Source organism: Mercenaria mercenaria, chromosome 9, assembly GCF_021730395.1.
Source record: "Mercenaria mercenaria strain notata chromosome 9, MADL_Memer_1, whole genome shotgun sequence".
NCBI classification, from domain to species: Eukaryota; Metazoa; Mollusca; class Bivalvia; order Venerida; family Veneridae; genus Mercenaria; species Mercenaria mercenaria.
Window position 1 is genome coordinate 18,886,644 of NC_069369.1, and position 27,942 is coordinate 18,914,585.

Sequence of the window (27,942 nt, forward strand, 5' to 3'; positions counted from 1 at the left end):
GAAAGTACGAATCTCAGCTTTGAAATGTTTATCATCTTTGAGTAGTTTACCACTGACAATACTGTTGCCATATCGTAAGAAGGTTGTCCGAGCACTTGTACCAGCTCTCGATGATAAGAAAAGACGAGTGAGATCCGAAGCTGTCACTGCAAGACAAAATTGGTAATTAATTTTCTTTTCACCATTCTTACAAAGGTATTTCTGCTATGGAAATAAACAAAAAATAATAAAGTTGTGGAAATAAGGAGGTGGTAACAGGTGTTACATGTGTTGAAATGAATATCTTTGTTACACAAGTGTTTCGATGTTACAAGTGAAACCTAGATATTTCTGTTAACCATGTATTTGTCAAAAATGTGTGGAAAAAAATATACATACCTGTATATTAGTCACATTAGAAGTCTAATTTAAGCTTTTGATGTATATCTGTTTGCTCGTCTGTTTGATTTTTTTCAAATAGTAAAGCTTTTGTTATCACCCTATTGTTACATATATGTCAGTGTCGGTATCTGTGTCACAAAAGCTTTGCATGTAAGCAGGTTTCTCCTAAATTACTTGACCAAGTGCTTTCAAACTTCTTACTATATTTGGCATTATGAGATGGCCCAAGAGGGCAAGTTGCATAACTCTAGCATTTATTTTGTCAAAATTATGCTTCTTTTAACTTGGAAATTTTGGATAAAGTTTTGCATGTAAGCAGGTTTCTCAAAAAGTAGTTGTCAAAATTCTTTCAAACTTCACACATGTGATCTTACAGGGCAAGTAACATAATGCTAGCTTTTATTTTGATAAAATTATGCCCTTTGCTAACACAGAAATTTGGTGAAAGTTTTGCATGTAGGCATGTTTCTCTGACAGGAACTACTTCACCAAATGTCTTCAGATTCTCCAGGCAAATATTTGGCATCATGAGATGACCTAACATTGCAAGGTTCATAACTCTGGCTTACATTTTGGCACAATTATGCCCCTTTTTCAACTTAGAAAATTTTGGTGAAGCTTTTAGATGTAAGTTAGTATTAGATGGAAGGGCTTCAGTAGTCGAGCGCAATTTCAGTAGACAGCTCTTGACTTTCTCTTCCAGTCAGCAGTTTATGTATGTACAATGCTAACAATATACAATGTATTTCCATATTAGATACAGAGTAATGAAATTATTTCAACAACATCAGTAAATGTTTAATGCAATGTTTCAGTGTTTTTAAAAGATGGAATACTAAGAAAAAAAAAGATTGTTTTACATTCGGATATATTTGGGCTTGTACTATTGAGTGCCCCAATTTTTTCTCGATTATGTATTTGCCATATTATGCTAGTGCTGTGTCAGTCCATTTTACAAAGCTGGATGACATTCTTCAGGTCAAAGTTGAACTTAGCAGGAGTAGAAGAATTGTTTTACTTTGTCACATTGAAAGAAACCCTCTTTGTTATATCCAGATAGCTAGTCTGCATGTCAGAAAAAATGTGTATGAAAATCAGGTTTCTAATCTTTATAAAGTAGTACACAGAGATTTATAAAAACAGAGAAAGAGAATAACCAGACCTACATCCTTACAGGCTTCTTTTCAATTTCTATGGCAAATGAATAATCTTCTATTTTACTTTATACAAATTTATTTTAGCTTGATTATGATGAAAGCTTCAAGCCTATTTGAACCACACTCCAGTACGACTTCTGTAAAAAAAGTACTGGCATCCTATGAGAAGGCGTAGTTGTGACCCCTGTGAGGTTCAAACCCACTACCTCATGGTTGAGGTGCCGACACCTTCACTACTAGACTGCTTCTCTCCTTAAATAATCTTCCATTTTTATTGTACTTTTTTTCAGGATTTTATTAGATATGGACAAGAAAGAGTGAATGCTCACCGAAGATTTGTCTGGAGATATATGCACTTGAGGAAGCTGCCAATATAGTGAACTTTCAAGTATTTTATACTTTGTAATGTACAGCATGTTGTGATACAGTTTTCCATCCTAGAAGAAGCTAGATTTTGATATTGGTGCTGACGAGAGTTGTAAACTAATATAATTATGCTTTTATCAATAATCTGTGATGTTGAAATCATGATTTATAGTATACACATTAGCACCATGGTGAGGAGTTAGGAGTGGAAAAAATTGGCGGGGCTGGTGTTCTAAGAACATCAGTTGTAGGTACATTCAAGGAAGTACATGTATTGATAAAAATGAAAAATCATATTGGTTTTCAAATGATCGAAAAAGCGCAACAGTTTAAATGAGAAATTAGATATATACTAGAAAAACTGATAACATCTCTAAACCAGCTTGAAGAATTTTGTCAGGAATACATCAGATTAGGATTGTTTTGGTTTAAGTGAAGTATATCAATGCTAAATTGTCTGTCATTGTCCAGTTAATCAGTCAGGTTTCTTGTCATAACAGAACTCTCCTATTTTCTGAAAAACCAATTTCTGTATTTTCCTATATTTTTGAAATGTTCCCACTATTTCATAGAGTAACTTATTTTGTTTCTACTTTATTCCTCCATTTTAAACATGTTTCAGGTTTGTTTCATATTAACCCTTATCATGCTTTACATGACTGATTCTGCCATTGCGACCAGTGTAGATTATGATCAACCTGCACATCAGTGCAGTCTGATCATGATCTGCACTGTTAGCCATTCAGTCAGTATCTTTTTGATATGCACCCCTTTAAACAGTTAATGGTACTGTACGAACAGAAAGATGGACAAGTTCATTATAGAAATTTAGCAGGGTAAGGGTAAACAGTCACTGATCGTAGGAAATGACAGATCTAGACCTACAGCAATACTTTCCTAATGTTGATAAAATTACAGGTGTTGTCTCAAAATTTTTAAAAAGCAACCTAGCACATATTTGTGGACGGTAGAGTTTCTAGCTTATAATGGCCTGTTTCCTGCTTCTGGCCTGTTTCCTGCTTCACTATTGTTATATTTTGGTAAACTTGATTATGTGGTCAAGCTCTTTAAAGTAAGCATGCCGTAAATACAGTCGCAATAAGGTGTCAATTGAATATTTATGTAAGAAATCAAATTTTCAGAAAAAGCTTTTTTTTTTTACTACCAATTATTGGCCTAAATTTTTGTTTGATGGGATTAGGCTGAAACAATTTTTTTTTTCAGCATTGAATTAATAGCATGTTTTCGGTACGAAAGTGTTTACAGTAGGAATTTGGTATTAACCCTTACCCTGCTAAATTTCTATAATGAACTCGTCCATCTTCCAATTTGGACAGTACCATTAACTATTAAAAGGGGTGCTTACCAAAAAGATACTGGCTGAATAGCAAACAGTGCAGATCATGATAAGATTGCACCGATGTGGAGGCTGAACATGATCTGCACTGGTCGCAATAGCAGAATCAATCATGTCCAGCATGATAAGGGTTAAGAATTGAAATTATAGTGTACCATGTTAAGCATAGCTATATTAAAGTTAGAGGAGGAGATATTTTATTTTATCAGACTACCGATGTTCTCATTAGTCTACCTGCATGCAAAATTCGTTATCTTCTTAGATATGAGCCGCGCCATGGGAAAACCAACATAGTGGCTTTGCGACCAGCATCCGCGCAGTCTGGTCAGGATCCATGCTGTTCGCTAACGGTTTCTCTAATTGCAACAGGCTTTGAAAGCGAACAGCATGGATCCTGACCAGACTGCGCGGATGCGCAGGCTGGTCTGGATCCATGCTGGTTGCAAAGCCACTATGTTGGTTTTCTCATGGCGCGGCTCATATATGTATTACCTGATGTGTTTTACAGCTTGAGATGTTATGACATGAGTAATGTTTGTACTGTCCTGATCACTTCCTGCTGGGATATATGATACATACAACATCATCAAAGTCTGTACTTCTACTTGATAATGTATTTTACATGCAAGAATGTCTGTGAAACTCCTACTGTATATTCCATCTTTTCTGTAACACACATTTTTCAATATTTCTCATTAAGTTTAAGGTTCATCAAAAGTGTTTGGAAACCACCCCTTAGTTGAATTTTAATTTTGGATTTTAATTACTATATACAAAGATAAGCTACTTTATAAAACACTTTACATTAACCTTAAGGCAGTATCATTTGTATTATGCAACATTCTAAAGAACTCTATAGGAAATGCTTTTGTATTTTCTGAATGATATATCTAGATTAGATTTGGATTAACCCTTACCCTGCTAAATTTCTGTAATGAACTTTTCCATCTTTCAGTTTGGACAGTACCATTAACTGTTAAAAGGGGTGCTTACCAAAAAGATACTGACTGAATTGCAAACAGTGCAGATCATGTGCAGGCTGATTCATGCAGTCTGTTCTTGGTCTTCACAGGTCGCAAAGGCAGAATCACTTGCCACCAGCAGGCTAAGAGTTAAAATATGAAAAATAAAAAAAAAATATCTGTTTTGCATCAATTTGCATATTATATAAAGCCAACACATTTATCAGAATGTCAGAAGATGATGCCTTGATATGAAGATGTGTTTCTCTGTCAAATATTATTCAAATTTTGTATTGCTACTCAACACAACAAACTAAACATACATTCTTTTCCATTTATTTTATTTTTCATAGTTTGATAGGAAATTGTTATTTTTCTTTAGTTTTCTTAAATGGGTCATATCCCTAGGATATTGGCACCACAACTATCTTCAGCTGCTGATATTTGACACATTTTGTTTTAGGATTCAGGAAAATTTTAGGAAAATCGAAAGTCAGTCTGTTATAAAGAAACTATCAGAGAGATGCCTTCAATGCATTTCAAAAATTATGACAAGTGCTTACAAAAATAAGATATATAGTTTGTAAAAAGTGGTTGTAGGAGTTAAAAAGGAAGACACATGGGTATATGCAAAATATTGGCAAATATTAAAGTTTGTAGAACAAATACAAAAGCAAAAAAGCATGAAAGTAAATGCTATGCGAAGCAATTGCAGCATAGCGTAATAAGACAAATTGCATTTTAATCATCTGGCATACATTCTGCCATGAAATAAATTACTCACTGCAATAAATCTGCTTTGCACAACTCATTTCTGAAATGAGACTTATTATATTTAATGGAAAGAAATGAATCACTAATTTTATATTCATTAACTGAAAGTTTGGTACAAAAAGATTTTTCTCCGTCATTATTTTGCAATAGACATCCCTGAGTTAGAGTAATGAACCGTACAACAAACTAAGCAGAATGGCATTTTAGGAGATTCATAGTAGTATTACATTATATATTTCTCTGTTTAACCTTTACCCTGCTAAATTTCTAAAATGGATTGGTCCATCATTCCATTTGGGCAGTATCACTTCATATTCAGAGGGGTGTTCACTGAAAATGCACTGACTGAATAGCGAACAGTGCAGACCATGATCAAACTGCATGGATGTGCAGGCTGATCTTGGTCTGCACTGGTCGCAGTGGCAAAATCACTTGCCTCAAGCAGGCTATAGGATAACTAGTGACTGTTGAAACATGAAACTTTAGAAAGAAGCCATCATCATTAATGTGATACTTTGGTAGCCTTTTTTCCTCCTGGAGTTTGAATGGAAACCTTGTAAACGATCAATACCTTCAAATATGTCCAGCCAAAATTTGGTGTTTTTATTCCTTTTCTAGATTTTGGTCAAACTTTCATTTTGTATTGCATTCATTGAATATCTTGCCTGTTTTCTATTTGTACTAATGTTTTGTTTTCTTCTATGATGTTGAAGATTTAGTCTTTACTTCTTTATTCCTTATGATAAAAATTGTGTTGCATCTTCTGTTTATGTAATTTTAGGATATGATGAATATAAACACAAGCCAGAAAAAGATGCACCATCAAAATGTATTTCTGTATAAAATATTGGGCATTACATCAGTTTGGTCAAAGAAGTTTAGATCAATGTATTTCCTGTCATAAAACTAATTAATTGATGAATTAATTGATTGATTCATTCATTAATTGATCAATTAATTAATGGAGGATGATAATTGCATCATTACTGTTTTGGTTGTCAAGATTTTTTTTATTTTATTGAACTTGCTAGTCAGTTTTGTATGTAGTGATTTGACCGACATGTCTGTCATATATTCTTTTATTTTACCACCTATTATACCATATTTACCTGTATATAGCTTTTTTTTCATGATAAACTTGTTCATAGGTGCTTGACGTGCAGGTATACTTGTACACATACAACCGAAGTAATTCAAGGTCAACATTTCATAATGTATCAGTGCAGATACAGAGTGATAGGACCAGATAAAGCTCCTAGAAGAGAGAGAAAGAAATATAAATGCTAGCATGTTTGGCTAACTTACCCAAACTCTTTGTGAATAGCACCGAAGTTGCTTTCCTGGGTAGGAGACACTCAAAAGCATCTCAAAAATTTCCAGTGTCCTTATTTGACCTTTGGATTGAGAGCATGTAACCACTAGGTCACTGGACCATCTACTTGTGTAATGGCTATGAGATTTTATCTAAGTCTGCAAGTCATGTTTTTGAATATGTTTGATAAATATGCTTCTAAGTTGTAATCATCAAGTGATATTAAGTGTATTTATTTGAAGTAAACACCTATGCTTCAATTTTTACTATGCTCTCAAGTGTAGACAATTTGTTCATGAAATATTGAATATGTAACTGAAGCCTATAAACTTAGAATCATTATTGTTAACCTGTTTTGATTTTGTTCAAGGTAGCACATATAGAATACAAGAAATTGAATGATTTTTAAATCAGCAACTTAAAAATGTAATATCAATGTTTTGAAAGTAAAGTATTGAAAATAAAGGAAATTTCAGACATACATCTTTTCCTTTGTTCTTTTACATGCCTGTTTTGTTACAAAGCATAGGTATTATATGATTGTGGTATCTGTCCTTCAGTCATATTTTTAACAACACTTTAAACTTGGCATATAGATAGGTGGCGACAGAACACGTACATGAACCAGGTCGGTATGTCAAAGGTTGTCACAAATGGAGCTCAAAGGTCAAACTTGTCCCTGCTTTTTGTCTTGAGTTTGACTTAATAACCGTTTTTCAAGGAATTGACATAAAACTTAGTATATAAGTAGGTGGCAATGTAACGATGTGCAGATATCATGAACCATGCCGGGAGGTCAAAGGTCAAAGTCGCGAACTGAGCTCAGAAGTCAAATTTGTACTTTATATTTTTTGTCTAGAGCTCAAGGAATTGACTTCAATCTTGTGTCTAGTGATACATGACTGAAACTGCTTTGACCTGCAGTAGTTAACCTTTATAGGATGCTTGTCTGTGTCACTAGATGATCCCTATCATACTGTAGGTCGAAGGTTAAGTTCACCGTGACTTGCGACGAAACAAGGTTTCCAATCATTAAGTGGAGAATGCTTTAGTCTTTGACTATCGGACTTCATAGGAATACTGCCAGTAGATGATTAAGTGTCACAAGTTTTGTCTGATCAGTTCCTGAAGAACGCTCTGGTCTACGATCATCAAACTTAATTATTGCATATTTTTACGAAGGTAAGAAATGTCAGAACTTTAGATAATAAATGATCACAATCATTACAGGCTTCAGTATGCCAAAAATCAATGGACAGTTAACTGTGACTAAAATCGTCATGAAATGGAGAATGCATGCCTACATGCATCAAACTCCATTGCAAAATTCTATGTAGCGAGTAGATGACGGCATTGTTCCGATTTTCAAGAGGTTGAGGGTCAATGTTACAGTGAGGCTGAGGTTTTGGACCTGAAGTAAGAGAAACATGGGTAAACCGTCAATCAGAATTGTGAATGTGTATGGTAATTAAATGACCTATATTGTTTTTAGGGTCGTTGTTCAAGGTCACAGTGCACTTGAAACTGAAAATGACGGATACCTTGCACAGTCCACCTTACTTTTTAGCTCACCTGAGCACGAAGTGTTCAAAGGTGAGCTTTTGTGATCGCCCTGTGTCCGTCGTCAGTCGGCGTCGGCGTCAACAATTTGACCGTTAACACTAAGAGGTCACAAATTTGAGCCAATCTTAATGAAACTTGGTCAGAATGTTACCCTCAATTAAGTCTTGGATGAGTTCGATATTGGGTCATCTTGGGTCAAAAACTAGGTCACCAGGTCAAATCAAAGGAAAAGCTTGTTAACACTCTAGAGGTCACAGGTTTGGCCCAATCTTAATGAAACTTGGTCAGAGTGTTACTCTCAATAAAATCTTGGACGAATTTGATATTGGGTCATCTTGGGTTAAAAACTAGGTCACCAGGTCAAATCAAAGAAAAAGCTTGTTAACACTCTTAAGGATATATTTTTGGCCCAATCTTAATGAAACTTGGTCAGAATGTAACTCTCAATAAAATCTTGAACGAGTTCGATATTGGGTCATCTTGGGTCAAAAACTAGGTCACCAGGTCAAATGAAAGAAAAAGCTTGTTAACACTGTAGAGGTCACAATTTGGGCCCAATCTTAATGAAACTTGGTCAGAATGTTACCCTCAATAAAGTCTTGGACAAGTTTGATAGTGGATCATCTTGGGTCAAAAACTAGGTCACCAGGTCAAATCAAAGGAAAAGCTTGTTAACACTGTAGAGGCCACATTTAAGACTGTATCTTCATGAAACTTTGAAAGAGTGTTAATCTTGATGATCTCAAGGTCCAGTTGGAATCTGGGTCATGTGGGATCAAAAACTAGGTCACCAGGTCAGATCAAAGGAAAAGCTAGTTTACACTGTAGAGGCCACATTTATGACCATATCTTAATGAAACTTGGTCAGAATGTTAGTCTTGAGGTTATATAGGTCAAGTTTGAATCTGGGTCAGGTGGGGTCAAAAACTAGGTCACTAGGTCAAATAAAAGGAAAAGCTTGTTAACACTGTAGAGGCAACAGTTATGACTGTATCTTCGTGAAGCTTGGTCAAATGGTAATCTTGATATTCTCAAGGTCCAGTTTGAATCTGGGTCATGTAGGATCAAAAACTAGGTCACCAGGTCAAATCAAAGGAAAAGCTAGTTTACACTGTAGAGGCCACATTTATGACCATATCTTAATGAAACTAGGTCAGAATGTTAATCTTGATGATTTATAGGTCAAATTCAAATCTGAGTCAGGTGGGGTCAAAAACTAGGTCAAATCAAAGGAAAAGCTTGTTAACACTCTAGAGGCCACATTTATGACTGTATCTTCATGAAACTTGGTCAGAGTGGTAATCTTAATGATTTCAGTTTGAATCTGGGTCATGTCGGGTCAAAAAATAGGTCACTAGGTCAAATTAAAAGAAAAGATAGTTTACACTTTAGAGGCCACATTTATACCATATCTTAATGAAACTTGGTCAGAATGTTAATCTTGATGGTCTTTAGGTCAATAGGTCAGGTGAGCGATACAGGGCCTTCATGGCTCTCTTGTTTTAGAGAGCGTCGGTGTTGACCCATTTTCTGAACTGGCAGTAAAACAATTTCTGTACAGACCTATCATATAGACGAAACCTGTTTTGGAGAATAAACACGATTCCATGTTATTTCAAAGGTACATCCTAAAATGACTTTTCATTACTCTCCCAATGCTTTAATTGATTGACACACTATGTAGAAACAGAAAACAGGCGCCAGTGACGAAATTCAGTGGGACTATATACGCTGCAAATAACGTCATAACATTGTATTCATAATTGTAAAACAGACAAAATTTAAGATTCAGCTTTATAATAGCAAATATGTAATGCTTTTGAAAAGAAACCGGATTCGAATCCAGATTTGCAACGAGAAAGTGGCCTTTCAATTTGCAGCCGATGGGTTTGTTGTGAGAGTGTCATGACGTTGCCACCGTATCGATGTATGCTCGATTTCTTGCTCTGTAAAACAATTTGTAACAAGAGCCGTGTTAGACATGGCTAATCCCCACGCCGGGCATATTATAATTGAAAGGCTAAAGTTCCTGGCAAGTTAGTGTCTGAAAGTATTAATTTTGGACAGTATAGCTATGATGTTTATATGGCTACTGTAAAAAGAAGGAATGGAAAGCTAACAGGGAACAAGAGTGCCAGAATGTCACAATATATGCTCGTCGCAGCAAACTTCTTTACTCTAGCAGCTGTATTTGCAAATGGAATTTTAATTTTGTGGTTGTTTAGTAATCATTGTAAGTCTTTTGTTTTTATTAAGTTCACAAAAAAACTCCTTACCAGGTAAAGATACCTTATATATAATAAAATACACCTAAAATTGGAGAGTAACATCCACAAAAAAATCTTTTATCAGGTAGAGATTGGTCAAAATACACCTCAAAATTGGATTTAGCATGCATGTTGTACTACAGAAAAGTGATCTTGATTTTCCCTACAACTAGTAATGAAAAAGTTACAATAAAAGCTATTTAAAGTAACAACAAAGGGAAGTAATTCTAAAGAAGGGATCTGCGCATGACACTTTGTCTCATGATGGTGTATAAGTGTGCCAAGTTACATCAAAATCCCTCCATGCATGAAGACGAAATGCTCTGGACGAAGTCATTCTTGTGTCTGACCTTTGGCCTCTAAGTGTGACCTTGACCTTAGACCTAGCGACCTAGATCTTGTGTGTGACACTCCTTCTCGTGATGGTGAACATTTGTGCCAAGTTATATCAAAATCCCTCTATGTATGAAAAAGAAATGCTCCGAACAAGGGTTTCATTCTTCTATCCTTTGACCTCTAAGTGTGACCTTGACCTTAGACCTAGGGACCTGGTTCTTGCGCGTGACACTCCGCCTCGTGGTGGTAAACATTTGTGCCAAGATATATCAAAATCACTCCATGCATGAAGAAGATATACTCCGGACAAATTTAAAAAAAAAAATATGATAAAGGGGAATAACTAAAAAAATAGGCAAGTTAGAGTTATTGTTCTTGCACACTGCACTTCCTCCCAATGTGTTCTATCAGTGTATGAAGTTTGAAGAAAATCCCTCCAGTACTTTTGGAGTTATGCTCCGGACAAAGATCGTTGCGGACGCACGGACAGACGGACGCACGCACGGACGGAGAGCATTTCTTATATCCCCTTCGCCTTTGGCGGGGAGATAAAAAAAGAACTAAATAATCCGTATGGTAGACAACAAACTATGCTGATAAAAAATGTTTAATGAAAGTATGCTTTTACAAGGAAGTAAATGGCTTTTATGAAATTTTATTCTAGAAATTATTCACTATTTATCGTGACGATGTAATTTTTATACTCGCCTAGTAAGCAGAGAAAGATAAAGCTCTTATTTATTTGAAGTGCAACAATTTATGTTTCTGCCAATCTCCTAAGTTAGCGCTGTGACCAGCAAAACGAATAAACATTATGACTGTGTCATGCTAACCTAGGAGTGAAAACCAAATTTATAAATAATTGTTATTGCGGGTGAAGTTGGCTTTTTTTATGATATAACACTACGTAACGTTATGAAATGAAAACCGCGATATCATATCAACATTTCTCCCTGTTAAATCAACATCCCTGATTTATTTTGTTATTAAGTTTCGGAAGGTCAAACATTATTTGTGATATAATATGTTGCCCACAATATTTAAATAGGTATGAAATTAAAACTAATTAGAATAAATTTATGTCTTCAGACATGTCTACAGTTTCATGAAATATGAAGAATTATCAAATAAGTTAAAGACGAACCACACAATAACTTTTTTCAGAGCCCACGTTATTGACTGGTACCAACAAAAACTGGAAGATATTTCTGATTTAGATCTGTGTATATTTTTACGTTTAATGCATCAGTGACGTTTCCATGACGTCGCAAACATGACCACTTCGCGCACTTTTGACGTCAGATATACGGGGACAAAATCTGCCTTGAAATGATTGTACCGGCAATATTTTTTAACGTAGAACCCATAAATTATACATGAAATGAAAGCTGACATAAAACTCCAGAGGATGATTTAATCGGAATTGCTCTACGTTTTCGCTAATAAAATGAGAGCCAAAAACGAGTTTTCTCTTTACTTTAATTTTCCACAAAAAAATAGCTTCGCTCAGCACTAAAAAAATCCATCCGTAATTTTTTTTACCAAAATTGAATATGTTTTACACTAATACGTCCTGTAAATATGTAGTAAAAAACAGAAAGTTTTACCGTGCCGTTTTGTGGCTATAAGAACTTTTTAAGCATCAGTAACATTTTTCGACGCTGAAAAAAATGACGTGAATGTGAAGATATGGCCCTTAAGGTTAGGCAAAAAAAAAGTTTGTTTCTGGTAATATGCTAAACAAATAGGGTAGTTAGCTAAAGTGCCGCCAGTTTTTATTTACACATTTACAATTAACTATCATAGATTTTTATTTAATGATGATTTAATCGGAATTGCTCTACGTTTTCGCTTAATTAAATGAGAGCCAAAAAACGAGTTTTGTTTTTACTTAAATTTTCCACAAAACTAGCTTCGCTCAGCATTAAAAAATATCCATTCGTATTTTTTTTATTAAAACTGAATATGTTTTACATTAGTATGTTTTCTGAATAACAGCCAAAATTTAGAAAGTTCTGTGGTGTCGTTTTTAGGTAATTAGCTGTTATGCGTTGATACTAGGTCAACAAATTTATGTTTTTTTCGACGTCACCGTTTCAAATTGTTCTTGAAGAATTGACAAGTTACGCAACGTTCATATTTAAACGTGAAGTTACATTAGTTATCCCATTATTTAGTAATTGTGATAGCTTTTATGGAATGTGTAATCACGAAATACGGAAATATTATGTTTCTGCGATGATAAGTACTATTTAAAGAATAGGCAATAAACTGAGACTATGGCATGCATTCGTTTAGAGTGATAAGAATAATTATCACATCAGTAGAAACACTAGTGTAAATTTCCTTTCAGTGACCTCAATATCTGTGTGGTCATATTCGTTCGAAGTTATGCAAGATAATAAACATGTATTATTTGAAACTCTTCTAACATATACAAAAGTATTGCTAATACATTTTCCGCAAAAGAGAGTTATAGACCTGACCTATTTAACAACGCAACTAGTTAACATATTTTATATACTTGGTATAAAGCGTACCATACTACTAGTACTTTTACAGAAATGACCGAATTTGTCTATAATAGCATATATTATTACACATTTGCTCAGAGCGGCCGATCGCGATCACGTGCTTGATGTCGCTCGGATAATAGTGCGTAGTTCTGCACGGATTTCTCGACGCATATTTTACGATTTTTGTCGCTTCTTTATTTCTAGGTATACAATATATTACACTATTATGACTATAGTACTAGTAGTTACAGAGTTATATCACGGTTATTATATAGTTTTGCGGACTTAGAAAATGATATTGACCTAAGACTAAATCTCCAGTCAGTTTCAGTTTTCACAGGTCAGCGAAACTAAATTATTGACCTCAAAATTAGTCTATAAATGTACGATGTACAAAATACTAGATATACGATATACTGGGATATTTCTTGGGGATGAGTTCAGTTATTTGTAGAGCTCTTTCTGTACGCTTCCGTTAAAGTATCTGCAACAGACTGTCTGTTTGTGACCAGTACTTTTCCGTCTATGTTTTCTGACAGTAGTGTCTTCACACCTTTTTCCTGGTCTCTGTTGTATGCCAACATCAGAATATCAACTGATATACCTCCCTGTAACATTTTGCCAGCCATTTGATTGGTGAGGATTTTCTTGTTTTGTCCAGCGCTTAGTTGAGTTTGCAGAGTATTGACGTTTGCTCTGAATTTCATCTTTTCTTTTGCCTTCGTAACAGACGATGTTATTTGGACTGACAAGTTTAGCACAGATTGGGTGGGTATATTTAGGTTTTGGAATGTTTTAGCCAAAGCGATTGCATCAGCTGTTGCATCATGGCTTTCAAATTGTTCACCAAATAGTTCATTGTAAATATTTCCAAGTGCGCGTGATGTCTTTGGTAAAACATTTTTGAATATATGAGCCGTGCCATGGGAAAACCAACATAGTGGGTATGCGACCAGCATGGATCCAGACCAGCCTGCGCATCCGCGCAGTCTGGTCAGGCTCCATGCTGTTCGCTAACAGTTTCTCCAATTCCAATAGGCTTTAAAAGCGAACAGCATGGATCCTGACCAGACTGCGCGGATGCGCAGGCTGGTCTGGATCCATGCTGGTCGCATACCCACTATGTTGGTTTTCTCATGGCACGGCTCATATCCATGCTGTCGACGACTCCAGCGACGACTTCTATGAAACGTTACAAGTAGACGATGGCGTTCTAGGTTTCTGTACAATACTGGAAAGTCAGACTTAGATTCATTATGGGCACATAAGATCTGTGCATGTTTTTTAACATTGACGTCCTCCAGCCACTGAATGAAGTTGGTCAGTGCTTCTGTAGGGCATACTGCATCGACTTTTTTTTTTCTTTTTTGTACATCGACCATACTCCATTTGCTGCTTTTATTTTTAACCCCGTTACCTCTGAAGCCTTACTGGATATTGGTCCGACTGGTAATACATACATGTTGAAACAATCTTCGCCTTTTGTACAAGCCCCTATTTGTGTTATCTCGGCTTCATATCCAAGTTTTGTCGTTTCGATATCTACAAAAACAGTTTGTATGTCTTCTGGATTACTAGCTACATGAGTATCGGTAGATTTTGGAGGATCCGGAATTTCGAAAGTATCCACGATTGATTCTGTCTTTGCGACCAGTGTAGGTCATGATCAGCCTGCACATCAAGTTGACAACTCGGTAAAATACAGAGTTCAGCATGAAAAGTGTTTAATATTGTGTAAAATGTATTTCATGTATCAAAATCCTTTTGGCAACCACAATTACGCGCAACTGCGGTTGATCTGGAAATAGTAGGATCTACTTGATCGGCACTTTTTTCGGCTACACCATGGATACCTATCCGTGATCGAAATACTATGATTTAGATTTTATAATTAAATAAACACTTATTGTACAGCAACGGTGTGCCTTATGTGGTTATTCGCACAACAAAATATGTATTGGCGCGATAGCGCTGCCCGAGCGTTTATATAATTTTTGAAAGAGATGGGCTTTGGAGGTGTTCTTATTATCCACGGGCTGTATTTCGATTGAAGATTTGACGCATGTGTAGACAAAATAGATAGAAAAAAGGGCAAACATTTGTTCTGATTTTTGTTTGTACCTGCCAATGTCAGAAACACCATTTCACCTGACTCAAATCATTTTAACTATAGTTTGGTGATTAGCTCCGTCCAGTGCATCCAAGATGAAATCACTTATCACATCATACCCTCATATTTGAGCAAAATTCACTATTTGATAGGCACTTGTTCAGCGTCATCGCTTTACAAGTAGTATAACATGTTTTGCCTATTTAGAGAAGCGTGACTTAACTCACAATATCTAAACTGGTATATTAGCGTTAACTAACACACCAACAACGTTTAATAAACGAAAAATGAATCTTTTGGGAAAATAAAATTGTCCTATGTGAAGGTTCGAACCTAGATCGCTTGATTCATAGGCGAGCACGTAAACCTCTATATATACCTAAACTTTGAGTGATAATCTTATTGTCCCAGTTTCGATACTTAAGGATTATAAGTATTCCCCTCTTTTCGACCCAAATTGGTGTAGTGGATAAACCACTTGCTTTACAACATATGCATTATATAAAAAACTTGAACAGACTGCAGTTTGTATCCTGCATGCGCCGTAATAAATGTTAATTGCTTTTTTTCCCGTCATTTTCTTTCTTTCCTTGTCATTAACATAATATGCTTAGTACATTATTTTAAGCAGATTCTTTTTGTGTAATGAGATTATGTTTGATCCATATGTATATTAGGTTACCTGTGTAATAGTAAAATAAATGGTTTTTGTTTCATATAAAATTCAAAGTCCTTTTGGTCGCCGCTTAAAACGCGCAAATGCGGTTGAAAAAGTAGGATCTACTTGATAGGGACTTTTTTCGGCTACACCATGGATACATATATGTGATCGAAATACTGTCATTTAGATTTTATAGTTAATAAACACTTATTGTACGGCAACGGCGTGCCTTATGTGGTTATTCGCACGGCTATTCGACAAAATCTGTATAGGCGCGATAGCGTTGCCCGAGTGCTTATATAATTTTTGAAAGAGATGTTCCTATTATCCACGGACTCGTTTTGAATTGAAGAATTGACGCATGTGTAGACCGCGTTGCAGTCTGATCATGATCTGCACTGTTCGCTATTCAGTCTGTATCTTTTAGGTAAGCACCCCTTTTAACAGTTAATGGTACTGTCAAAATTGAAAGATGGACAAGTCATTATAATTAGTTTTATGCTAGAATAGCGTAAGCGCATATTCATTTCGTGTTATAACATCTTCAGAATACCTCAAGATACCAATCCCTAGGGATTCTGCAGATGCCACCAAGTTTACGTGCCAGTCGTTTTCAATATGTTGTTATAACTCGGTAATTACTACTGTAACATAAAAATCTTTAATAAGTAAGACGATAGAAAAGCTTTTTGCAGCTTTTAGGCGTACAGTTCCCATTACTGCACTACAGAGTTTGCCAACTGTTTTATAGGTTGACAAAATTACTAAGATATTCATAAAACCTTTTAAAGATGTTTGGCAACCGCCTTCTGAAAAAGCTGTTTAGGTATAGACGTTTTCAATAAAGGACCGACACGACATACCATCGTACCATCACGTTTTCACCATCGTATCGTCGCCATTCGGCGGCCAGTCTCAGTGCTGCAGTATTTCGTACTGTAGGCTGATTCTGATTCTGATACAGAAGGTTTTTAAAAAAATCGGATAATACTTAGTCACTGATGAGTTAAGTGATGAAAATGCGATGGTACGATGTTAATAACGCGACGACACAATGGTGGAAATACGATGATACGATGGTGATAACGTGATGGTACGATGGTGATAACGTGATGACACGATGGTGTTAATGAGATGGTACGATGACACGATGGTACGATAGTGTTAAGGCGATGGTGCGACGATGAAAACGCAATATTACATCGACATTTCACCATCGTACCATCGCACAATCGTGATTTCATCATCGTTTCATCGCGTTTTGACCATCGTACTATCGTTGTTTCATCATCGTGCCATTGCGCCATCGCGTTTTCTTCATCGCACCGTCGTGCATCGCGGTTTGGGATTCAATAAAAAGTCGAGATTGTCCAACAGGAACACCGTAAAATGTGACTGTTGAAGATAGAAAGACTTTACACAGAGATATCGGAAATACCAAATGAAGTTAACATATAGCTTATTCTAATATGCTATATTAATAAATTATTTCTTAAATATATCATAATCAAAAGTTCCCTGGTGTAGGGAAGGTCCCGAGTTCAATCCTCAGCAGAAACATCCTTTTATTCATTTTTTATAAGCAATTTAAAGATAAAGAACCTAATATAGATGCAGGTTCTCTTTTCATTTTATTTGCTTTAGGTTGGGTCAATATACACTTTTTAAAAACTTTGTAAACGCGACAAGCTTTGTAAATGATACATTATTTCCATCTGGAAGATGGTTAGGGTATGCAATACAATTGTGTTCCGGTTAACAACCGGCACAAAAATAATTAATATTAATTGAAATTAATTGTTAAGATCTTGAAAATTTGGAGAGTCTCTATTTGAAATATATGCCTCCACAGCAAATGAATAAGGCACCGGCCTCCTAAGCGGGGGATTGTGTGTTTGAGTCCAGCCAGAGGCTGCTAGAATGTTTTAATTCCTTTTCTTTTTTACATGGAAAGCGACTTCGTTTTTAGTGATAAGCGCTGGGCTTTGTAATTTTTTCTATTTTTTTTTCAAACAAATGTTTTTATTGTTAATAAAGAGCTAATACGGTATAACCGTTTTTTAAAGACGACTACCAAGAACAAATATCTCTCTATAAAGTTGCATTAGAGAAACTTTTAAATTAAGAACTTGACTATAAAAAACAGAATCCGTAGAACAACTGCCTCTACACAAAAATGACATTTTGTTTGTCTCAGCAGTGTCCACTTTATAGTGGCTGCACTGAACTTGTGTGATAGGGGACACTATTGTATATTGTTTATAGTAAACGGCTAAATCAGGTTTTCATACTTAGACTAGGAGATTATATGAATATAACAATGTGTGATTTGTAGCTTTGTGGAAAGAAAGTCTTTACAAAGATATATACCTAATGGCTTTCGAAAAAAAAAATCCACGTGGTGTATATCGCGGAATGTCCGGAGTTCAATCCCCAGCGGGAACTCTTTTCTTTAATAAATCATTTAGAATGAAGAGGAAGAACTCAAAATAAACACAGTTCTACATCTTCTTTTTTCAATACAGGAGAAAATAGACGGTTGACAAACGGCGCATATATTGAAATTAACTGACAGTGTTAAGGTATTACACATGCGGAAACATTTGAATTCGAAATAAGTGTGTCTATGAAAGCAGACACATGTATTTACTTTCCCATTCAGTACGCAAATGTATCTTCCTCTTGGTCGACCATTAACGCTGGTGCCCCGCAAGGATCTATTCTAAGTCCTTTGTTATTCTTAACTTACATTAGTGACATTGTTTCAAACATCGGTTCTAAAATTCGTCTTTTTGCAGATGATACCAATCTTTATATCATCGTAGATGATCCACCTTTATCTAGTACCATTTTGAACTCTGACCTTGAAACCATCCAATCTTGGTCCAAAGCATGGCTTGTTACATTCAACCCATCAAAAACAGAATTCATGATCTTTTCAAGAAAACTCTGCAAACCGAACCATCCCTAAATATGTATGAACAATATACCAATCACTGAAGTGACTGAACACAAACATCTTGGTCTCACCTTCTCTTCGGATCTAAAATGGCCCTGACATATATTTATCACTTTGAAAAAAAGCTTGGCAACGAATTGGAATTATGAGATCCCTTAAATTTCTACAGAATTGATATAGTCTAAAACGAATGTTTTTTTTTTCATTTATTCTTCCAATCTTGGAATATTCTGATTTTGTTTTGGACAACTGTACAGAAGCAATAAAGAATGAAATCGAGGCCGTCCGGAACCGGTGCACGACAATATACTATACTTTACATGGAATTGTCATGGGCCAGCTACTACCACTTGCATTTTGTATCCTTACAAGGAAAACCCGCATCATGTACCGTGAAATGTTTTCATCGATTCGTGAGCAAGCCGAGAAGAGAGATATTCTGGTGTCCGTATCTCAGTTCAGGGTGGACTTTGAAGATCCGTGTATTAAGGCATTCCAAGATGTTTATCTAGAGGCAAATGTTGAAAGCTGTTTCTTTCACTTGACACAGGCCCACTGACGCAAGATTGGTGATCTTGGATTAAGAATGAGATATGTTGAGGATGAGAACTTTGCTGTAAGTTTGAGAATATTTACAGCCCTAGCATTTGTGTCCCAAGATGCTGTGTTTGCTGTTTTTGCTACAGAACTTTGCGAGGCTATCCCTGAGGCGGCCCACGAATTCATTCCATATATGAAAGATACTTACATCGGTGCCTACCGCTACAACAGCAGAACAAAGCCTGACGGGTCTATGGTAAGTAAACGGTTTTCATTAAATTTTTTATTAAAATTTCACACGCTTAAGTAGATAATAAACAAACAAAAAATCTAAAAAAAAAATCATGATGATTCGAACTCGCAAAACATTTTGCTTATATCAGTCTTTCACTTATCATGAAATGGACTCGTCCTCGCATTTCGGCAGAATTACGTTATCATTACCCTGTCATGAAAGCACTGTTTATATTTAGTTTATATTTACAGGTCTTTAAACGTCAGTGGCGTAAGCCACTGTTTGAACCTTCACTGTGGAATGTGCAAGCACGTACTCTAGCCAATGAACCTAGAACGAACAACCATTTAGAAGGCTGGCATCGTCGATTCAAAACGATCGTCGACAAACACCATCCCAATATCTTCGAGTTTGTCGTCAAGCTTAGAGGCGAGCAGGCCAGGACAGAAACTACTGTGGAACAACTTGTTGCCGGTGCCAATCCTGTGCAAGTGAGACAGAAGGTAAGGGCCTGTACCGATTTCATTAGAATTCTATCTTTCAACTCTACTGTCGTGCGTCTTTCGTTTTAAAAATCATTACAAAAATGTTCCTTTTTGATTATTTCAGGTGAAGAAGGTAAACAAAAAGCTGCTGAAGATTGTCACTGAATACCAGAACCGGACAGCAATGGACTTCCTACGCGGAATAGCATATAATGTTAGATATTAGAAACTTTATGAACATTTAGTGTTGTGTGACCGAACTCGGATTTACTGAATAGTTTTTGATAAGATTTATTATAAATCAAGTTCAGTTGATTAAATTGTGTACAGGTTTATATTTTGTTGTTTTAAAAATTCTCAGCCAATTTTAGACGAGTTTTCGACCAATTTTCGACCAGTTTGGTCGAAAAATACAGTAGACCAACTGTCATATTCGGCTAAATATCCAGTTCGACTAAATATCGTATTCGGCAAATTGTCGTATTTGACGAAGTGTCTTTCGACGAATTGTCGTGGAAGCGTCCGGAACGAGGCTGCTTGTATAGTTAAATGGTGCCACAAAACTCTTGATCTCGGTTGGAAAGCTATGACGGCACGACGAAAGAAACATCGCCTTGTTTTGTTCTATAAAATGGTCAATGGATTATCACTCGCCTACCTGTCTTCACTAATTCCTGGAAACCAACATAATATCAATACTAGATATAATTGTCGTCATTATTATCATTATTAGCTAGATGTCAGTTTAAACTACTGCTGTTTTTCATGTACTGATATTATATTTGCACTCTAATATTTACATGATATCAATTTATACCACTGATGTTTTTCATGTATGTATATTCGGTTTGCATTTATTTACATGACGTCAATGTACATGTATATCACTGATGTTCTCATGTATTTATATTATGTTTGCATTTATCTACATGTTATAAACTCATGGGCATATTGCCCTTTGTTTGAATAAACTATCTATCTATAACCAAAGAAACTTCAGAAATATCTTTTGCCAATCACATTCGTATAGCTCTTACTTTCTTCCAAACACAATACACGACTGGAACTTATTTCTTCAACATATCAAATTATCTCCTTCAATCAATGCCTTCAAATCAAACATATCAAAATCAAATCCATTATTTAAAAAGCGGATCCAGAAAAAGCCAATTTCTTCATGCTCGGCTACGTCTGGAATGTGGCTCCCTTAACCATGATCTCAACTGCCGAGGACTCACAAACAATGGTGGGTGTGACTGGGGTGAGATAGAAACTGTCGATCATTATCTGCTACAATGTCGAAAATACCAAAATCTTCGAACCGACCTATTTTCCAAAATCCAATGCCCTCTAACTTTCAACAACTACTGTATGGCGATGAACATTTATCATATCAACTTAATATGTCCCTATTCGCTGTAGTACATCCATTCATCATTTCATCAAATAGATTCAGTGCTTGAGCTGCGACCCCCACACCTCGTCTCTCCCAACCCCAAACGACGACGAGAGACAATCACATAAAACATGCTCGTTAATTCTTTCACTCTTCATTCTAAAATAACTTCGTATTATGCATATATTTTTTACATTTATATTTCGATTCATACAACACGACACTATACAATTATCGACTTTTTCGTAGGTTGATATCAGGATTTATCAACCCGAAAAAAAGTTATATTCACCGAGCCGAAGGTTTTGAGGGTTGATAAATCTCGATATCAATCATATTGGTTTTCCAAGCACCTGCTTCGATCTATTTTTATTATCGTACTATTCATAACCCAAGATAAATTGATATGATATGTACTCATTACTTTTTGAACTGTTTTCAGCCAATCGGAGAAACAATAGAATACAGTCATGAAATAAACATATTTACACCCTGTTTTTCTTAAGAAGTGGAAATCATATAAGTTTTAAGTATATTTTCTTTGTTTGTACTATTTTGATTTTTGATTGATGTATGTTTTTATCAAACTTTGTTAACTTAAATGTACTAATCGTGTTTGTAAATATAATTATAATTGTGGAAATAAATACAGTTTAAACCAACATACTTATAACTGCGACTTTGTGTTTGTCGTGTAACTGAATAGATTATTTCCCAAATGAAAAGTAGTCAGTGTATACGATAAGATGTTGTCGTAATTATTTTAAGAGGCATTGAACTGTTGACAAAAAAGAAAAATGTAAAAAAAGTAATTCTTGACATGCTGACATTGCGGAAACGCTTGAATTACTATAAGTGCCTCCGTGGCCTAATGGATAAGGCATCGGCCTCCTAAGCCGGGGATTGCGGGTTCGAGTCCCGCCGGAGGTTGGTGAAATATTTCTTTTAATCCTCCATAAAATGAAGAAATGAATTCTCTCTTGTTTAAGGTCATTTTTTTACAAAATTTAAAACGATTTTGTCTTCACCACTGATAGATATGTACTCGAATTGTCCTTTTTCTGTTTAAAACGTTTTCATTGTTTCAATTAAAGAACGTTTATGCATAACCTGTGTTAAATATGTCTATGAATATCAAATATCTCTCTGGAAAAAGTCCTGTGGAACTAAAGCCTCTGTACAATAAACTCGGTTTACTTTTTGTAACGGCTTGTTTGTTCTAGAGCAGTTTTCCTGTTCTGATCAATTACAGAACCCTTAATACGGGTAAATTGTATAGCGTTTGTTACTTACCGGGATCAATGGAGATTTAATAAATTTGTTTTGTTTGTTTTCAGCAGGCAATACAGAAACAACAGTGTTTTATTTGTTACTGTTGTAACCTATGCACATAGATATTGGACATACAATATGAAATTATGACATAATTTGATACATAATCATCAACAGTTTCCGTGGTGTAGTGGTTATCACATCCGCTTAACACGCGGAAGGTCCTGAGTTCAATCCTCAGCGGAAACATATTTTTTACTTATTTTATCTTTGATAAATTACTGATGACGGGGAAGAAAATCACAGAACAAACACAGAAGAATGTGTATGTTTATAATTGTTGCATTTTTTTCATTCACATTCGTTTCTGTGATGTCAACGTACCTGTAAATGCGACTATGTGTTTTTGTCGTGTAACTGAATAGATTATTTCTCAAACGAAAAGTAGTCAGGGTATACGATACGATGTTGTCCTACTTATATATGAAGAAGTATTGATACTTGGTAGCTATCACGATAATATTCTCAACTTCCCAGAAAAGTTGTGGATTTTTCTGAAAACATTATCTCAATAAAATATTGTTTTAAAGATATGCTTTTTATTTCCAGGAAACTTTAAGCTATTGGAATAAAGTTTTCGGAAAAGTTTGAAATATCAAGATTATTGCTGAAAGTATCGAGACTGCTATCTTGCTAATAAATGGCAGCTGTAGGCTTTTAAGCAGAAAATATCGAGATACTAATGTAAATTATCGCAATGATATTTCCAGGAAACATCCGACTATTGAGATTTTTTTTTCCAGAAAACTTTGTTATATCGAGATACATTATTTAAGTATCGCAATAGCTACCTAGCTATCTCGTGACAGAAGTATGCCACCATAGCTCTGATAATTGTCTTTTTTCTGCTTTAAATCGTCTTCATTGCAGAACAAAATAAGTTTGAAGAACGAAAATCTCCCAAAACGGTAACTATTTACTATATACACTCTGTAAAACAACAAGCTCTGCATACAAACACATTTGGAAAACTGGAGTCTAAATCAGTTTTGTTTTCTTATACTAGGGGAATATAGAATGTCTTACACTACATGAATTTATATCATAGTTTATTGTATATATAATTTTCTGTTGATTCTTCATGGAGTGGTTATCATATCCACTTTATTCTTTTTTCCTGTGATAAATTATAAATCTGCCCAGATTCTAAAAAAATGCATTTAAACAAGTTTACAGGATATTGAATTAAACCATCCAGATTTTCGTAAATGACAACATTCTTTGAATGCTCCCAACTTCTAAGCAGATAAATCCCAGCTCAGTTATTTTTATCAAATCGGGCAGAAAATTGTCGGTTTAATGTTAAAAATAACAATTTCGACCTCCAATAACTTAATAATTTCACTGGCACGTATAATATTATTTCATACGTTCCTGGAATAAATTCAGAACTGAAATAACTTTTTTTATAGCCTCTGTTAAATAAAGCATGTTTATGTATATACCTACGGATTTCAAATTTTACTGTTTTGCTTTGTTCCAACAAACTTCGCCCAAAATATCCTAATCGTATTTGGGTACATGTACTAGTATATTTTTTTGGAGCATTTCGGGATCTACAAAGGCTAATGTTGTATCATTTATATACAGTTAAAATGCAATACTATATCCTGTGAACTTGTTTTGCTTCTTTGAAATTGTCATTATCTTGCATTTAATGGGGCGGCTGAAGTGAAGTCATGCGTACTAATTTACATTTAAAGATGAAAAACAAAATGATTTGTAAACGAGGTTTGAAACTAGTAAAACACAGACTACAAAAAAAAGATGAGGGTAGATTTCCTGAAAGCACAGAGCAACCAAAACATAGCCATAGAGCCATGCATCGCAAAGTGGGCCTGCAACACAGAAAAAAGTATACTGTAGACGGGTTGCTTCAAAAATCCAATAACAAGTACATTCTAATTATATGCAAAATACAAAAATGAGTAAAGGGTAGATAAAAGGGCGGGTGTTGGGGAAATTGGAAAAAAGCAAGGATGAATATTCAACAAGGAAAGTCAAACGCTGAAACGAACATATTTCAACTTGTAGTAGAAATCCCAGTTTTGTGAATGATTGCACTAAAGCACAATGTCCATGTAAGCGTCAGCTGTTAGGTCAATTTAGACTTCTTTGATATCAACAACCTCTAGTTGTATACACACTACTCGGGGAAAATATTGCCACAACTATTTATGTCTTGCAGGTATGATAATGAAACGTTCATCTGAACATTTCTTCAATGAATATACAGTGTACGTTTTCTTAGATTGTTACGGCGATTATACAATTTTTCTTACACAAGATGAATATTCAGTGAGTGCTGACGGCAACAACTTGCTTCTAGTAATCCCGGAAAATTGTGCTGTGTGGTTTAACCATTTATAAAATTTATCTACTCTTATTTCACGGGCTTTGGCAATTTGATATTTAAAACATGAAAACGCAGGTAAAGTTTTTAAAATTAACAATCTGTTCCTCGAGTGGTATATACGGTTACCTGGATCGTTATCAAAGTCTGCATCTGTATTTAGATAGATTAATATCTTTTGCAAGCAAGAATGTTGCCGAGACTTATGCTACAATTTTGATACAATATTTTAGCAATTTTCACTTCAGTCCATGCGTTTGTGAGTCTTTATTGGTATGTTATTGTCACCTTTATCGAGAAATGTGTTGAAGTCTTGCAAACATATATGTCAGTGACTTTTATAATGGAAGGGCAACGTGACATTGTTCAATACAAACTTACTGTAAAATGGAATGTAGGACGTTTTGGCCCGCGGACGTATTGGCCAGCGGACGTTTTGGCCTGGACGTTTTAACATTAGGATCTTTTGACCTAGGATGTTTTGGCTAGGCAAATTTTTGGGGTAGGATGTTTTGGCCAAAATTAAATTTTATTTCTTTAACATGCAAAATATGGTCTGGATATTAAGATGTTATGGTATGATTGATCATTGGGGTTGTTAGAAATAATTTTAAGAAAAATAACTTTACAAATTTTTGTGAAGCAATTAATTAAGTTATTGTCACACTTGCATGTATTGATCACAAAGAAGTTTTATTTTGTTCGCTGTTGTTGTTTTTTTTTTTTACTTGATATAGTCAATTGCTATAATTTCATGTCATTATAAAGTAAATACATGTAAAAAAGATTTTAAAAAATAAAAATAAAATAACATGAGTTGGTTTTATTATCAGTTTGATTTGTTCAATTATACTATAACATTCTTTAGAATAATCTGCAGACTGTATTTTGCATGTTATGGAAACGTCCGTGGCCAAAACGTCCGTCCAAATGTAACTGTCTGAATAGATGTTTTCCAAACAGACGCCCGTATATTGACATTCAGACCATTAACGACGTATATCACATTTTGTGATATTTTACACCATTACACGTATGTACCGAACTCGAAACAGCAAGTTAGAACAGGTCACACCAGACTATGTGTTGCTAGTCTATAATCGCCACATTGGACAGATTTCAACATGTTAAGAAGACAGAAGATCGCAAATTGTCAATAAATAGGACGCCCTGTCATAGTTGCATTACACCCGTACAGAAAGAGCTGCATTGCTTACCCCCAAAGTACAGGGTGTAGTACAAAATTCTAACCCACAAGCATAAATGTCCGTGTTAGGAATATGATAAATGTGCACAGACCAGTTTGTTACCGGTTTGTACATGAATATACCCGAAAATCTTCAATTTTAGTGCAAGAAGACTTACAAAACAGGCTCTTTCAATATGTCATCGGATACAACTACTGGTTAGTTTAAACCATACTAAATGAAGCTATTTTTGTTTGTGTTAATACTTGGCACACAGTGAGGAGGAAACGCCATATTCCAAATGACGCAATGAATAACAAGGTTTTAGGCACCAAACAGGGCAAATGTTTTAAAGTAGTTCCAGCTGGAGTACAGTGGAAAAAATATATTAGATATTTTTTGTTACTGCGAAATTATCAAATATCTATACTTATGTCTTATTAATACATCCGAAAGCATAACAGAAAAGTATCTAGTTACAAATTGACAGTGTCATATGTAAGGCCAAGACGATGTAAAAACACATTAATTAAGGGAAGGGCTAAACTGTAATATAACAGTACTATCAGAAGTTCATGTGGGAGGAAAAAGTAAGTCACGGTTGTGTTGGACCTAAACGAATATCATTCAATGCAAAGGAAAACTGGAGAAAGAAATTCAATAGATTAAGAAACTGAAGCTTTTTTGTGAAACTAAAACAGATATTTCATGACATTTCAAGTAATATATATATATATTAATTTAACTATCAGCTATGTGAAATAGATATTTGCTTACAATTAATGTTGCTTTTTGTCCAATAAAAAGCAAAAAACGCTAGTGAGGTGATATTCACACAGAATTTATTGTACAGTAACTAACTGGCAGACATTCTGTCATAAAAACAATAACATTATTTATTACATACCATATATACCTCTCTGAAATGATGATATAACACAATATAACAAAAATAAATTTATCATTTTCATAAAAAGAGTAGATTCTCTTACTTTAAATAGCGACGATACTGAGTTATGGTGTCTAGCATGTGTTATTTCGTTTTATTTGCGCTTGAAAAATCGTGTCATTGAATTGACACATTATGATAACCTCTCAGAAAATATAGAATGTTAACATGGTCTAATATATAAGGCATCGTGTCATTTTTTATAATAACCTCTCAGAAAATATAGAATGTACATTCTTAAAGTTCCTTGGAGAAACTTCAACGTATAAAATGCAAAAAAAAACTTTTTAAATACGATTTGTGATTCTTGACAGTGTACTGTAAAAGGCAAACAACAGCAGATTCCTTAAATTTACCACCGTACTTCCTTCGATGTTAAATGGGTAAAGTAGTATGATGATGATGATGATGATGATGATAGTGATATCACTTTTGATTTAGGTACACGCGATGCCACGGCAGTACGATGATAAAGATAGTACAAAGCACAATGGTGATAAAGCGATGGCATGATGACAAAGACGGGTTATTACATAACACGATGACGATGATGCAGTTTTACTTCATGAATCCGCGATTGTGCCTTCCATGCATCACCATGGTTCAGTAACATCATCGTCATCGAGCTTTCGTAACATTGTCCAATCACCATGGTTCTATGATACCATCGTCATCGACTTTTCGTAACATCGTCCAATTACCGTGGTTCTATAACATTATCGTCATCGACTTTTCGTAACATCG

The 27,942-nt window shown here is 35.1% G+C and overlaps 1 protein-coding gene and 2 non-coding genes across 3 annotated transcripts in view; all 3 read left to right on the forward strand.

Annotated features, from left to right (window-relative positions):
* LOC123546617 (MMS19 nucleotide excision repair protein homolog) overlaps positions 1-6,790 on the forward strand; it is a 65,559-nt gene extending 58,769 nt beyond the window's left edge. Inside the window, exons 24-25 of the mRNA XM_045333049.2 lie at positions 2-162; positions 1,829-6,790. Of these exons, the coding sequence (XP_045188984.2) occupies positions 2-162; positions 1,829-1,859 (192 nt within the window). The 3' untranslated portion in view covers positions 1,860-6,790. The remainder of the gene's footprint in view (position 1; positions 163-1,828) is intronic.
* A 15,444-nt stretch (positions 6,791-22,234) lies between these two features.
* On the forward strand, positions 22,235-22,307 carry Trnar-ccu (transfer RNA arginine (anticodon CCU)). The gene has a single exon. It is a non-coding gene; the product is annotated as a tRNA-Arg (tRNA).
* Positions 22,308-22,825: 518 nt separating this feature from the next.
* On the forward strand, positions 22,826-22,898 carry Trnav-aac (transfer RNA valine (anticodon AAC)). The gene has a single exon. It is a non-coding gene; the product is annotated as a tRNA-Val (tRNA).
* Positions 22,899-27,942: the final 5,044 nt, after the last annotated feature.